General features: G+C 36.1%; 1 protein-coding gene across 2 annotated transcripts in view; it reads left to right on the top strand.

Moving 5' to 3' along the window:
* LOC118768020 (keratin, type II cytoskeletal 1-like) overlaps window positions 1–11115 on the top strand; it is a 52323-nt gene extending 41208 nt beyond the window's left edge. For both annotated transcript variants that reach the window (XM_036513686.1, XM_036513685.1), the window contains exon 2: window positions 10478–11115. In XM_036513686.1, the coding sequence (XP_036369579.1) occupies window positions 10478–10947 (470 nt within the window). In that variant the 3' untranslated portion in view covers window positions 10948–11115. The remainder of the gene's footprint in view (window positions 1–10477) is intronic.
* The last annotated feature ends 5694 nt before the right edge of the window (window positions 11116–16809 follow it).

The raw sequence follows: 16809 nt of genomic DNA on the forward strand, positions 1-16809 counted from the left end.
GTGGTGGTACTAGTTTTATCTAGTGGTGAGGGATGATGCTTTATAATGGTTGTTCAATGTAATTTCATAATTTTCATTTATTAGATAATGGTTGAGAGCGAATGTGTGTGTGTGTGTGTGTGTGTGTGTGTGTATGTATATATATGTGTGTGTGTGTGTTTGTGCATCTTTATAAAGGTTCGTGTATGTGTGTATGTTTATAGATGTTTGTGCATGTGCTTTTGAATGTGTGTGTGTGTGTGTGTGTGTGTGTGTGTTTGTGTGTGTGTGTGTGCATCTGTAAAGAAAGAAGTGATTTTATGTCTTAAAATTTCCTTCATACTTAAGCTGTTATCTTATTAATGTAAAAACGGTAAGGGGGAGGCAGAGTGACTTGTAACTTCTCAGGTTGTTTTGTCTTGTTAAGAGGTCAGACAAGTCAAGTTACTGACCTCTTAGATATTTTCTGCTTCTACATTGGTATTAATTAATTCTTTAATGGATTATACTGATTTAAAAACAACAAAAAAACATCTTCAATTGTGGCTGTGTGATGGTGAAGCAAGGTAGCAAGGATATTATTTGTAGTTTTGGAAGGCGATGGTGGTAGTAGGGGCTTTTGTTTTTGATTTCCATTTGGTCTAGTTTGGATTGGTTTGTGTTGGTGTTGGTGCTTGCTTGTCTGCCTACCTACTTGAAACTTGCTTTGATTGAATTGAATTGAGGTTAAGATGAAGTAAGAAGCCAAATTAATGGAGTGATAGAAATATAGAAATACAAGGTTGATTGGTGGGTTGGTTGCTTGGATGGGTGGGTATGGATAGATGGAGATGAATAGAGAGTGAAATATATGGTTAAATAAAAAAAATAGGTAGATAGGCGCAGGAGTGGCTGTGTGGTAAGTAGCTTGCTTACCAACCACATGGTTCCGGGTTCAGTCCCACTGCGTGGCATCTTGGGCAAGTGTCTTCTGCTATAGCCACGGGCCGACCAATGCCTTGTGAGTGGATTTGGTAGACGGAAACTGAAAGAAGCCTGTCGTATATATGTATATATATATATATATGTATATGTATGTGTGTGTGTATGTTTGTGTATCTGTGTTTGTCCCTCTAGCATTGCTTGACAACTGATGCTGGTGTGTTTACGTTCCCCGTCACATAACGGTTCAGCAAAAGAGACCATTAGAATAAGTACCGGGGTTGATTTGCTTGACTAAAGGCGGTGCTCCAGCATGGCCGCAGTCGAAGTAAAAGAGTAAAGCGAGAGATAGATGGACTGGAAAATAAATACAGAGATGCATGGTTCCGGGTTAGGGTTAGGAGTTAGCGTTAGGGGTGGGGGGAAGGGTATCTTTTTTTTCTTCACAAATGTAAATAAACCCAATCTGTTTCTTAAACGAGGGATATATTCATATGGCACAGAATGTCTTCACATCCAGTAGACATCATTGATTGGTTGAAATTGCAGAAATTGAAGAAAAAAAACAACAAATATCTTACAAACTATAGAATTTTCTCAATAAAGCCAAGAGAAAAAGATGTTTTATAAACACATTCTACCAGTATACGAAATTTAAAAGTGTTTAGTTACATGGAAATTATTTTTAAAAATTGCCGTTCAAACCGAAAAGATCCTATATATATATTAATTAATTAATTTATTTATTTTATGACTTAAGGAAATAAGTTCAATTAAAACTTAAAGAAATGCTAGCCATGATCATCCCGGGTTTTTCTGTTTGTGTTTGTTTCTCACCACTCGATAACCAGGAGTTAAGACTAGAATTTTAGCCAGGTTCCTGCATGGCTCTGGAGTGAAAGTGCAGTGGTAGTGGTGGGGATGGAGTGGTGTGGTAGTGGAGTGTTAGTGGAGTGGTAGTGGAATATTGTTGAGTATGATAGTAAGAGGCTTATAAAGTAGAATTAGACAAATGCTCAATTTGTGTAAGATGTAGCCTGTGAACAGAAATGTGCAAACAAGTGCACACATACACTTAGAAAACACCCATGTGTATGCACACATGCATACATGTACATATGCAAATGGACACACACATGCACACGCATTCACTCACACTCTGACACTAATACATACTGACATAATTGCAGCATGCATACAAATACATCACATACACACATATACAATTTCCTTCATTTACAACATAGACATACACACAGCACACCAGATGACATACATATATACACTTATACACTTACATATACTGTGAAAGTTTACGAAAATAAACAAAAGACGAAGGCAGGTGGAGTACAAACAAACAATGTATTAGTATAGCGCTCAGGAATAGAAAAAATCTTTTACGTTTCGAGCCTACGCTCTTCGACAGAAAGATACACAGAAAAAAACAGGGAGAGAAACGAGGAGAGAAAAAAAATGCGTGTAGGAGCTAACGATCTATCTTGGTGTATATATACTGTCCCTTATCAAAGTACTGAAATTATTTTCCACATAGACACAAAATATTTAGCTATCTATCTCTCCATTCATATATATATATTATGGAAAAAAAAACTTTGGTCGTCTTGTTGTAGTCGAGGGCTCTTTGTTGACCCCAACACCACTGGGAGGTGGCCCTCGGAGTCGCTGGAGATGGAGATCTCCAGGTCCAAATTCTTGGACAGCTGCTGTTGCTGCTGCTGTTACTACTACTACTACTATTACAACAACCATTACCACCACCACTACTACTACTATTACTACTGCTGTTGCTGCTGCTACTACTAACACTACCACAGCTGCTGCTGCTGCTACTACCACCACCGTTGCTGCTGCTACTACTACTACTACTACTGCTGCTGTCTACTACCACTACTACTGCTGCTGCTGTTACTACCACCACCGCTGCTGCTACCACTACTACCACTACTACTGCTGCTGCACAAACCTTTTTAGATTACATCTAAGAGATGGTCACCTGATTGATGGGGCAGTCACTCCCCCACCGACACGCACCCTGTGATCTCTGGCCCATCTATATGTGCCCTGTCACCTCAATTTGTGTTCCCTACCACTACTTTGACTTCCATTCCCAACTTCATATCCCACATGCCTTCATATCCACTGCCCCCACCACCACCATCACTCCCACCTCACACATTCTCCCTTTGTCTCTCCCTTTCTCTCCACCTCTTCTCTCATTACCTATACTGTGTCTCATTGCCCACCCACCACCTGTTCTCCTACCCCTGTATTTCCCTACCCTGCCCCCAGTTTTTTATGCAAATGCCATTGATTTAACAGATGTTGAAATTGAAACCCCCACCGCTCTCTTGCTCTCTCTCTCTCACTGTCTTAGTCATCATCACAGCTGGCCTACAAAGGTGAGGGGCACTGTCCCTTCATCCTGATTGAACCATTAAAAATACATCTCTATGTATATGTACATCTACATATATGTGTGTGTGTGTGTGTGTGTGCATACGTGTGTGACCACGTTTGTGTGTGTGTGTCTGTATGTGTGCACATGTACGTGTGCACGTGTATGTGTGCATGTGTATGTGTACACATGCATGTGTGTGTGCATGTGTGTATCTATGTGTGTGCACATGTATGTGTGCACGTGTATGTGTGCACATGTATGTGTGTATCTATGTGTGTGTGTGTATCTATGTGTGTGTGTGTATCTATGTGTGTGTGTGTATCTATGAGTGTGTGTGTGTATCTGTGTGTGTGTGTGTATCTATGTGTGTGTGTGTGTACTTGTACACACACAAACACACATATATAGTAAAAACCTTCTCACAGTAAATCAAGATTTTTTCCATAAATTTTTGTGATTTTGGCAGCAAAACAAACAAAAAGAGAAACAAAAAAAAAAGAAATTGGGGGCTCTTTGGCGATGGTGGAGGAGGAGGAGGTTTTTACAGGTGCAAATAAAATGCAAAGCAGATGTGCATTTAATGCATAAGTGTACACCAATGTTTAATAGCACGTGCATAAACACCACAGCAAGTGCTGATCCTCTTTTTTATGGTTTGCATTGAAATTTAATTCAAAACAGGGAGACATCCAGTTGCACATGCAGACACATGCAGACACATGCAGACACATGCAGACACATGCATGCATGTCGTGCATGCACACATGTGTGCATGCATGTGTATGTATTTGATTGTTTGCTTGCTTCTAAATATATGCATATGAATGTGAGCACTTGTGTGTGTAAGCATATGTGCGTGTGTGTGTGTGTGTGTAATATATCCACTTTGTATGTGTGTGTTTTGTGCAAATCTGCAACTGTATGTGTGTGTGTGTGCGCATGTGCATATATCTGCGTACGTGTGCACCTATGTATGTGTGTGAGTGTTTGTGTCTGTATGTGACGATGTGTATGTATACGTGTGTGTGTGTGTGTGTGTGTAGCTATGTGCATCAAAGATGTGTGTTTTGTGCAAATCTGCAACTGTATGTGTGTGTGCACATGTGCATATATCTGCGTACATGTGCACCTATGTATGTGTGTGAACATTTGTGTCTGTATGTGCCGATGTGTATGTATACGTGTGTGTGTGTGTGTGTGTAGCTATGTGCATCAAAGGTGCATATGTGTGTGTATTTAAATGTTTAATGGTTTGAGGTATAAGCATGAACCTGTGCACGTATGTGCATGTGTGTCTATGTATGTTTGAGTGCGTGTATACACACATGGGCATCAGTAGGGATGTATATATTGATGTTTGTGTAATGAGTGTGTAGAAATGATGTTATCATGCACAAGGTGGTGCTGAAAAGTTCCTGGCTTTTGGGTAAAAGAAAATTCAGGAGGATCAGTTAATTATGGATTTATTCAACATATTCCCCTCTCAGATTCACACACCTATTGCAGCGGTCCTTCAGGTTTCCCTAAGCCCCGTAAAAACTGGGAATGTTGGGCTTCCAACCAAGCCTTTTTGTGATACCCTTAAAACCAGCAACATTCCAGCACTCCCCTCCCCCTCATGTATATAAATGTGTATACGTGTTGGAATTCGATGCAGCCCCTGTGTACAGATAAATGAATGCATACCTTGATGTTTGTAGTTTTTGTGTGTGTGTGTGCAGGGTGGTGTGGGAGAGCCTGTTCATTTGCCATTTGCTATTATTTTTGATAGGAGATCTGTTGCAATATAACCTGTTGGGAATTTTGTTTGCGTGCATGCGTGTGTGTAAGGCTTATTAATTTCTTAATGTATGTATGTATGTATATATGTGTGTATAAAATATTTATAAAATGAATGTATATATGTGTGTATGTGTATGTATATATGTGTGTATAAAATATTTATAAAATGAATGTATATATGTGTGTATGTGTATGTATATATGTGTGTATAAAATATTTATAAAATGAATGTATATATGTGTGTATGTGTATGTATATATGTGTGTATAAAATATTTATAAATGAATGATATGTGTGTGTGTTGTAATATGTGTGTATATATGTGTGATAAAATATAAAAATGAATGTATATATGTGTGTATGTGTATGTATATATTGTGTATAAACTATTTAAAATGACTGTTTATATATGTGTGTATGTGTCAGTCTATGTGTGTATATAAAATTTATAAAATGAATAGATATGTGTGTAATGTATGATATAGTGTGTATAAAATATTTATAAAATGAATGTATATATGTGTGTATGGGTATGTATAATGTGTGTATAAAATATTTATAAAATGAATGTATAATGTGTGCTGTTATGTATATATGTGTGTATAAAATATTTAAAATGAATGCATATATATGTGTGTATGGTATGTATTATGTGGTATAAAAGATTTATAAAATGAAATATATGTGTATGTGTATTATATATATGTGTGTATATATATATATATATTATTTATTTTATATATTTATTTATAGATATATTTATTTATAATTAGATAAATCTAATAATTATTATATATCGTTATTTTGAGTTCAAATTCGTCAATTCGTCATGTGATCTTTCCCTTCCTGCCAATGGGAACAACATAGTGGGGTAGAGAGTGGAGGCTGGTATGCATGGGCAACTGCTGCTTTTGGTCTTCCATAAAACAACCTTGCCCGGACTTGTGCCTCAGAGGGTAACTTTTTAGCTGCAATCCCATGTATTGTTGGTTGTAGATTGTTTCTCATATCTTCTATGATAAAATGTTGAGATGCTAAACTTTAAGTTTATAGTGTATGTTTCCTGATATGGTTTAGGGTATTTGATGGCCCGACTTCATTGCCTAGTCCTCTTGTAATATGCTTCCATGCTAAGGCGGCGAGCTGGCAGAAACGTTAGCACGCCGGGCAAAATGCTTAGCAGTATTTTGTCTGTGTTTATGTTCTGAGTTCCAATTCTGCTGAGGTCGACTTTGCCTTTCATCCTTTCGGGGTCAATAAATTAAGTACCAGTTACGCACTGGGGTCGATGTAATCAACTTTATCCCTTTGTCTGTCCTTGTTTGTCCCCTCTATGTTTAGCCCCCTGTGGGCAATAAAGAAATAAGTATTTTGTCTGTGTTTATGTTCTGAGTTCAAATTCTGCTGAGGTCAACTTTGCCTTTCATCCTTTCGGGGTTGATAAATTATGTACCAGTTGTGTACTGGGGTCAATCTAATCGACTGGCCCCCTCCCCAAAAATTTCAGACCTTGTGCCTAGGGTAGAAAAGAATATGTTTCCAAGCTTTTCTTTGAGTCATCTTCATTTTCCATATTTATCCATTGTGGTTTACTTTTCATTATAGAGTTTTCTCTATTGTTTGTTTCCAATATTGTCTTCACCACAATTTTGTGGATTTATATTCATGTTTCATATCCTGTTTCTACAATTATTGGAGATTTCCCTGAATTTGGCCATTATTTCAATCAGATATTTCAACCAGCATGGAGGTGTCTATTGTTTTAAACTTTTCCCCATATTGTACTTTTCATGCCTGTAGAAGAGTAATATCGGTATCTAGACAACAGAATGCTAAACCTGCACGTACTTCCATTTCCTGTTGATGTTCATTGTCTGTTTTTTTTGGGTTTTTTTTCTTAAATGAGAAACTTTTCTAGTAGGATTTGTTTTCTCTTTGTTTGCCAATACCGATGTTTATAACGTTATTGTGAACGATTCAGTAAGTGTGTGTGTGTGTGTTTGAATGTGGTATACACACACACACACACATGCAGAGAGGCATATGCAAACATCAGTAATAGGAATAAATATTTTGCCAGTATAAACAAGAATATTTTTTTGTTATCTCCTAAGTTTAAAGAAAAACCTCGGTGAAATAGCATGATTCAGTCTCAGAGTTATAAGATAAGAAGCTGCGCAGTAAAAGTATCGGGAAAAAATACCTTGCAGCATTTATTGCAGCTCTTTACATTCTGAGTTCGAATCCTGCCAAGACTTCCACAGTTGATAAAACAGGGTATTGGTCTACTACTGGGGCTGATAGTATTAACTGACACCTTCCCTCAGAAGAGATTATTATCATTATTATTATTACCTTTGCACAGCTTCTAACGCTGGACATGTATCACAGTGTCAGCTGTTCACTACCAGTGAACTAAGGTAACACTCCTTATTTTTCAAGCACCTTCCAGAGTATTTGAGCGGTTCCAAGCAGTGCTGTTTTTTGCAAGTGCTCCACCCTTAATGCAGCCCCTATTTGTTCCATGTACTTCTCAAGATTTTTACTCACTGTTCCCTGGGCTCCGGCAATTATTGGTACTACTACCACCTTTTTCATCAACCACAACTGCTTAACCTCCCAAGCTAACCTGTCATATCTTTCGACTTTTCTTTCTTCCTTATCGCATACCTTGTTGTCAGCTGGGCATGCTATATCTTTGATCCAACATAGTTTGCTTTCTTTCTCAATTAAGACTATGTCTGGCTTCCTATTCTCTAACTCATGGTTGCACTGAATCATAAAATCCCACAGGATCTTTGCATTATCATTTTCAATGATGCCTTTGGGTTTGTGGTCATACCAATATTTTGCTCTGTCAAGTCCATACTTGTGACGAAATGTCCAATAGACAAGTGTTGCTATATTGTTGTGCCATCTCTTATATTCCTTCTGGCTTGTGGCGTACATTGGCTGGTAATATGCCATACGGTTTCACCATTTTATCCACAAATTCTGCACTTATCACTTTCTGATGCATTGTCTGTTCTATTATTATTACTATTATTATCATCATCATTATTATTTTAAACTTTGAACCCATGCATGGAATCTGTGATATAAATTCCAATCAATTATGAGTATCAATTATATATTATTAAAGGTATTATAAATCATTATCGTCATTATTAAATGATAATAATGTTAATATTAATAATAGGCGCAAGAGTGGCTGTGTGGTAGGTAGCTTGCTTACCAACCTCATGTTTCCGGGTTCAGTCCCACTGTGTGGCAACTCGGGCAAGTGTCTTCTACTATAGCCTCGGGCTGACCAAAGCCTTGTGAGTGGATTTGGTAGACGGAAACTGAAAGAAGCCTGTCGTACGTATGTATATATGTATATGTATGTGTGTGTATATGTTTGTGTGACTGATTGTTCCCCCACCATCGCTTGACAACCGATGCTGGTGTGTTAACATCCCTGTAACTTAGCGGTTTGGCAAAAGAGACCGATAGAATAAGTACTATGCTTACAAAGAATAAGTCCTGGGTTCGATTTGCTTGACTAAAGGCAGTGCTCCAGCATGGCTGCAGTCAAATGACTGAAACAAGTAAAAGAGTAAAAAAGTATTACTTTCATTTTTATGTTCATTTTTCAATGAATATGTTATTCAAGCAGTGTTTTTATATCCAAATGCCCTTTCTGATGCTGACCCTTGTTTTTTAAACATGGAAGATTTTACTCCATACGGGTTTGAAAGCATGGAGTGATTGGACAATTTATTGACAGAAGTACTGGCAACATTGCAACTATTATGGAAGTGAGCATAAATATAACCAAACACGCATGCTCACACACACACACACATGCACACACACATTCACATATATTTACATAGTTTTTATATATATGATGGGTTTCTTTGCAGTTTCTTTCCAACAAATTTATTCACAAAGCCCTGGGATATATTATTATGTCCCATGCAGGTGGATTGAAGCCAAAATCATTTCAGAAGTGAAATTCTTACACACTCACAAACACACACCCATGGCACAGGTATCACAACTACTATTTCTATTGATATTTACATGAACATGAACATCGAAATAAATATCAATGGAAATAGTAGTTGTGATACCTGTGCTGGTGGCACATAAAAAGCACCATCCGAACGTGGCCGTTGCCAGCGCCGCCTCGACTGGCTTCTGTGCCGGTAGCACATAAAAAATACCATCTGAACGTGGCCAATGCCAGTGCCGCCCCGACTGGCTTCTGTGCTGGTTGCACATAAAAAGCACCATCCGAACGTGGCCTTTGCCAGCGCCGCCTTGGCTGGCTTCCGTGCCGGTGGCACGTTAATAGCTTCAACCGATTGTGGCCGATGCTAGACCCCCCCCCCCTGGCACCTGTGCAGGTGGCACGTAAAAAGCACCCACTACACTCGCAGAGTGGTTGGCGTTAGGAAGGGCATCCAGCTGTAGAAACTCTGCCAGATCAGACTGGAGCCTGGTGCAGCCCCTGGCTTCCCAGACCCCGGTCGAACTGTCCAACCCGTGCTAGCGCGGAAAAACGGACGTTAAACGATGATAATGATGATGATATATAAATAAGAAAAAAACCACCTTTTATCAATTCAAAATGAACAATTAAATTACACCATCTAGAAAATTGCATATAATAGAAATATATATATATTATATTGTATGAAATTTGATTTAGTATTTCTAAATTGAATTTTTTTCCTTGTAAGTTTTGGATTTTATTCCCTCAAATATTAATAATTGTATATATATATGTATAGTGAGAATTTACAAAAGCAAAAGACGAAGACGGGTGTGTAAACAACAGACAGATATATTAGTTTAACACTCGGGAAGTGAGAAAGACTTTTACGTTTCGAGCCTATGCTCTTCAACAGAAAGGAACACAAAAATAAACAGGGAGAGAAAATAGAAAAAGGTTTAGTGTCTAATGATCTATCATGGCGAATCCTCATAAAGCACATCTGCTTATTCTGGCTATCAGTAGTATGAAGCAGGTGTTTTATCTTTAAAGAGAAAAATTTTTTATACAAGTTGAAGAATGTATATATTAAAACAAAAACTGGAATATATAGTATTATCTTTAATTTATGTAATTCTGTGGTTACAGTTGTTTCAGTGTATGTGTATATGTATATGAAATGTTTGTTATCAATGAGATATTATGTGACAGCTGTTTCGGTACATTTCAGTATTGCTTTGAAAGTAGAATTTTTTTTCTTTTAGTGTTGATCAATTTAATACCAGTTCAAGTTTTATGACTAACATATGTATGCTTTGTATGTAATAAACCTTCTATGACTTTATTATAATTATTTGAGTATTATATTTGGTATTTTATTTATATCTTTGCAGGGGGAACGAGAGGTTTACAAGGCAGCCGTTTCCAAGGTCGTGGCCAAGGTCGAGGTAGTTTCCTTCTCAGCAGTTTCAGTGCAGGAGGTGGTCCTGGCGGGGCTGGCCTCTTTAATGGGAGTATGTTGTCGTCGTCGTTGTCGTCCTCATTCGTCAGCGGCAGTGGAGGAGGAATAGGGGGAGGCAGCAGCAGCAGCAGCACCAACAACAGCGGCATTGGCAGTGGCAGCGGCCCCTTGCCGGACTATGGCGGCTCCAGTGTGGGTGATTTTTCTTCACTGAAGGGCTGGGGTGGCATGAGTATGCCGCCGGTGTCTTTCCGACTTGGAGCTACCTTGAACAGTAACAGCAGCAATAGCAATAACAGCAGCAACATCGTCAGCAACAACAGCAACTATTGCTACCAGCCACCACCCAGTAAGCGGCCAAGGAGTCAGGACTATACCATTGCCAACTCCTCAGGGGAGTGAGGGATTGAGGGAGCAAGTCTGTACTTTGACCAAATCATTCTGTGTACTTTGTTTTGTTTTTTTTTCCTTCTTGGCTATATTGCATAAATATTGTAAAAGTGTCTGTATGTGTATGTATGTGTGCATGCATGTGTGTTTGTGAGTATATGTGTGTGTGTATATATATGTCTGTGTGTGTATAGATATATATATATATTATATATATATATATAGATATATATATATATATATGTATATATGGTATATATATATATATATATATTATATATATATATATATATATAAATTAATGTATATATATATAAATATGTATATATATATAATATATATAAGATATGTATATATTATATATATAAATGTGTATATATATATATATATATATGTATATATATAAATATATATATAAATATATATATATATAAATATATATAATATATAAATATATATAAATATATATATATAATAAATATATATTATATATATAGATATATAATATATATATTATATATATATATATATATAATATATATATATAAATATATATATATATATATGTATATATATAAATATATATATATACATATATATATATATATATTATATATATAATATTATATATATAAATATATATATATATATGTATATATAAATATATATATATATATAATATATATAATATATATAATATATATATATTATATATATATATTATATAATATATATATAATATTATATATATATCCCTATATATATATATATGTATATATATATGTATATACATATATATATATATGTATATATATATATATATACATATATATATATATATATAACATATATAATATATACATATATATATATATATACATATATATATATATATACATATATATATGAGTGTATGTATTTTTTATTAATATTTAGCAGAAAACAGAGTGACTCTGACTCACGTGATGAGAGTCCTGTGCGTTGTGCATTTGGTAAGTGCAATGCACAAAACTCTCGGCCCTTGAGTCATTCTTTTGCTTCTGCTAAATATTAATAAATATATGCATACTTATCTATCTATCTATATATATATATTTGAATGTTTGAGGTTTCTTTTTTCGTATGTATGTCTCTGTATACATGTGTATTGGTGTATGTGAGTGTATGTTTCTTCCTTGTGTGTGTGTGTGTGGTGTGTGTGTGTGTGTGTGTGTGTGTGTGTGTGTGTGTGTGTGTGTGTGTGCAGGTTGTTGACCCATCGTGAGGTGGTTGGGTTGGGTTGGGTGCAGTGTGGCTGTATGTGGGAAGCGTTAGGGTTTTATGAAATACGAAGGGGAAAAAACCCCATCCCTACTAGAGAGACAAAACAAACTATAACAACTACAAAAAACTGTATCAACAACACAACAATAACAACAGCAACAACAACAGCAAATAGTAATGAGAACAACAAGACTGGTGCATGTGTGTGGGGGTGGGTGGGAGTAGGGGATCAATGAGTAAATAGAGAAGAAATCAAAACTCAAAGAATGGTGGGGTGATGTGTGTGTGTGAGTGTGGTCTTATATATATATATGTGTGCAGTGTATGTAATGTGTGTGCGTTGTGTTGTGTTGTATGTGTGTGTAGTTATGTGTAGCTGTGCGGATGTAGCGTAGCTAAATGGTCAAGTAGTTTGCTTTGCAACCTTGAGGCCCCGAGTTCGATCCCACTGTCTGGCATCTTGGTCAAGTGTCATGTATCGTAGCCCCTGGTCAACCTCAAAATTTTTTGAGTGAGGGTGGGTTAACAGGAAATGTACCGAGGAAGTCCATTGGAGGGATTGCAGCTGCAAGTCAAACGCTTAGCCTTGTCACACCTTGTATCACATGTCTGTGGGTTACTCAGCCACTAACATACAAATTTAATGAGCAGTTCCCTTGATTGAGGACTCATCATTGAAATCAATGGAGATCCATATATATATATATGTGCAGCCTTCTGGCTTCCCAGACCCCAGTTGAACCGTCCAACCCATGCTAGCATGGAAAGCGGACGTTAAACGATGATGATGATTAATATATATATATATATATATATATATATATATATATGTAGTTCGAGTTATGTGTGTATATAATATGAGTTGTGTATGTGTGTATAGTTTAGCTCCATGTTAGTTTTAATCGAGTAGGCAGATCTATGAAGAAAGGTGCTCCGACAGTGACCACCACATCTATTTACAGTTACATTGTATAATGTGTCCTTTCCTTTATGGTAGGGTGTGAGATATTTTACACTGAGGATTGGCTGCTATTTCCAGCATGTCTCTATTGGCTCCTGTGTATTGCACAGGTTGTGTGTATGTATTGTGTAACTGGATATGCTGTTTAAGTGTGTGTTTGTGTGTGTGTCTGTGTCTATGTGGTATGTTATGGTGAGCGATGAGTGGGCCAGCTAAATTATTTAAACTTAAAGAATCAAAGAAATTTTGGAATTCTATGTATCTAGTCTATGTGTGTGTGTATATATATATATATATGTATATTTGTGGGCTAAGACTACCAATGGTTTCATGTTAAGGAAACCCTTAACAATTGCAAAGTCTATCTCATGGAACATCAGTGTTTGTCTCCATTTTGGGTTGAAACATTTATGTTTCATGTGATAGGCTTGTTAATTGTTAATGGTTTCCTTAACATGAAACCAATGGTAGTCTTAATCCACAAATTAAGAATCTTTATCCACCAGTGCAGTATAGAACACTCATTCTTATTGTTCCATATATATATATGTATATATAGTTGATGTGATAGCCATATCTTTCTAGTCAACTATATATGTATATATATATATATATATATATATATTATATATATATATAGTTGATGGGATAGCCATATCTTTCTAGTCAAGAAGGGGAGATGAAGTTGGCAAACACAGCATATTGTAGTGTGTTTTTTTATTTCTTTTATATTTTGATTAAGATATTTAAAAAAATTTATCCTAACAGTTTTTTTTTGTATATTATATTTTAAGTAATTGACAGTTAATAATTAACATACTTCCTCTTCTTTTGTCAATTATATATTCTTTAGACTGTGTTTATTGAAGATGAAATATGTGTGTTTGTGTGTGTGTGTGTGTTGTGAATAAGTTCACATTTGTATGTTTAATAAATATACACCCGTGAGGCAGTGAGCTGGCACAACTGTTAGCATGCTTGGCCAAATGCTTAGCAGCATGTTGTCTGCTCAGAATGTTCTGAGTTCAAATTCTGCTGAGGTTGACTTTGTCTTTCATCCTTTTGGGGTTGACAAAATAAGTACCAGTTGCATACTGGTGTCAATGTAATTGACCTGCCCCCCTCCCCAACATTGCAGGCCCTGTGCTAAAAGTATGAAGCCGATAGATATCCACTCACACTCAGCCTCACATTCACGCTGCCTGCATGTGTAGAATATTCTTGAAGTTGATGTAAGTTTATGTGATGTAAAAGACGTAGTTTTGATGTTTTGTGTAGGGTACTCTTTGTCGGATTAAGGAAATGTGATGGAAGGCTGTGAATAAAGTTGACAAGGTTTGGGGCTTTAGTTGTTGAATTTGTTTTAGCAATTTGGTTAAGGCAATACTGGAACACTCAATTGCAAACCTGTTCAACCCACTTCATCATAGTTTGTGAGGGGACAGTGGGTAAGAAGAAAGAAAGAAAGAAAAAGGAAAGTAACTTAACCTACATAAAACCTGTTGTTGATGATGGTGATGATGACTATAGTGATGATTGTAGTTTTGCTTATAAGACAGTACTGATGGTTAGTTATAATGATGATGGTGATGGTGATAGAAATAGTGGTTGTATTGATGATGTGGATGACTATCGTGGTTGATTGATGAGAGAATGATATTGATTGTGATTGGGGTTATGGTGGCAATAACAACAGCAATGTTGATGGTGATGGTTATGGTGATGATGGTGATGATAATGACAGTTTAACAATTTCTTTGTCAGATGAGGAGATGAAACAAATTCACAATGAGAAAAACGCAGAGAAATCTAACGTAACCAACTAAGCAAGATACATCTGTTGTTTCACCGCCTCTGGTGATGACAACAGCGGCAACAACAACAAGAAGAGGGTAATGAGGCTTTGGACAATGTGATCCTACCTAGATGCACTGTATCTGAAAAAAGAGTAAAAGAGTCATAACTGGCTTATCTTTTGATTGTAGATCTATTTTGAGTAAAACTGACCTTATATTTTTGAGCAAGGGAATCTAGTACTCCGACTCAGCTCAAAACACTAGTGGGAATGCTAGATTCCCTTGTTTGAAAATATAAGGACACAGATTGTGTCGTATAGCCAGCTTGAGATGATGTCTCCTGGGGCTAAATTACAGCAACATTAGTCCTAAACCAGGACTGCCATGCTGTGTTGGCAAACAGTCTTTACTACAAAGTACTGCTGCTGAATATCTCACGTTATGAGATTTGTGCATGCATTAAAATAACCATATATAATCTACACTTCTTACCCCTAGACATGGTTCTATGTTTGTAGTGGTAATTTGTATATAAAATTATATAATATATATATATGTATGTGTGTGTGTGTGTAAAAGAAAGAGATGTGACAGAGGAATAAATTATTATATTATGAACTTCATTGGCTCACAGCTGTTTCTGCTACAGATGCAGTGAGCTCATAGTTGAGTGCCTGAATAACACCTTATTGATTCATTGGAGCTGAATCCACGACATCTTATAGCAGAAATAGCTGTAAGGTAATGAAGTCCATAAGATAATCATATATTTCTTTTTCTCCTCTCTTTTTTTATTACTGCTCTATATTCATCTAGCACTCTGTTTTGAAATATGCGTATATTGAGTTCTACACCAGGTTATTAACCTTGGAATGCCGAAATGAATAATGTGTGTGTGGTGTGTGTATGTGTATATATAATATATATATATATCTATATATATATATAATATATATATATATATATATATATGTATATATATATATATATATTCATCAATATATATATATATATATGTACATATATATAATATATATTATATATATATATATATATATATATGTACATTATAATACATACCTCACCTTTTATCAGCAGCTGATAGAATGAATAATAAGAGAGCATTGCTGGCTTTTATGAATGATGGTGTTGCCTCACTTTTTATAAACCTCCAGAACCTTCCGTGACCAGCCGAAAATTTGAGAAAGCAAAATACTGTCCGTTTATGTGTAAAAGCTATACACTTTAAAGTGATAAGAAAACGATATTTATTCCTATCACTAATACGATGTGTGTGTGTGTGTGTGTGTGTGTGAATTGGTTTCTTTCTCTTTTATGTAACTGAAGAAGGAATAGGTGACTTCTGATCAGTTGTGCATGCTCCATTCGGGCATCTCTGGATTCATTTGTGTTCTTGTAATAAACATTGTGATGCTGTTCATGAGTTACCTTGGCTCAGTCCTCTCTTCATCACATCCCATTTCATGCCATCTCACATCATCTTATGCTTGAAGTAGATTATTACTTACGTGAAGTTAAACATGTGAAATACCAGTCAATTTAAACTACCCTTTTCAGGACGTTCGTTTCCCCTCCATTGCTTTCACTGGTGAATTGTATGTATTTAATCATGATACCTTTTTACAGGTTGGTGTGGACTGAGTCAGTGAATTTTTTTTGCCACGAACATAATGTAGATGACTAGGCAGCGTTTGATGAGTATTTGAATGACAGATCACTGGAATTCTTGGTTAGGACATTGTTGACCCTTTAGCATTCAGATTTTTCTTGTCAAATCTAATGCTTATTTATTCACATTGATTTGAATTAATCATGCATTACCCCATAGCTTCA

The sequence above is a fragment of the Octopus sinensis genome, linkage group LG26 (assembly GCF_006345805.1).
Source record: "Octopus sinensis linkage group LG26, ASM634580v1, whole genome shotgun sequence".
In the NCBI taxonomy this organism is placed as follows: domain Eukaryota; kingdom Metazoa; phylum Mollusca; class Cephalopoda; order Octopoda; family Octopodidae; genus Octopus; species Octopus sinensis.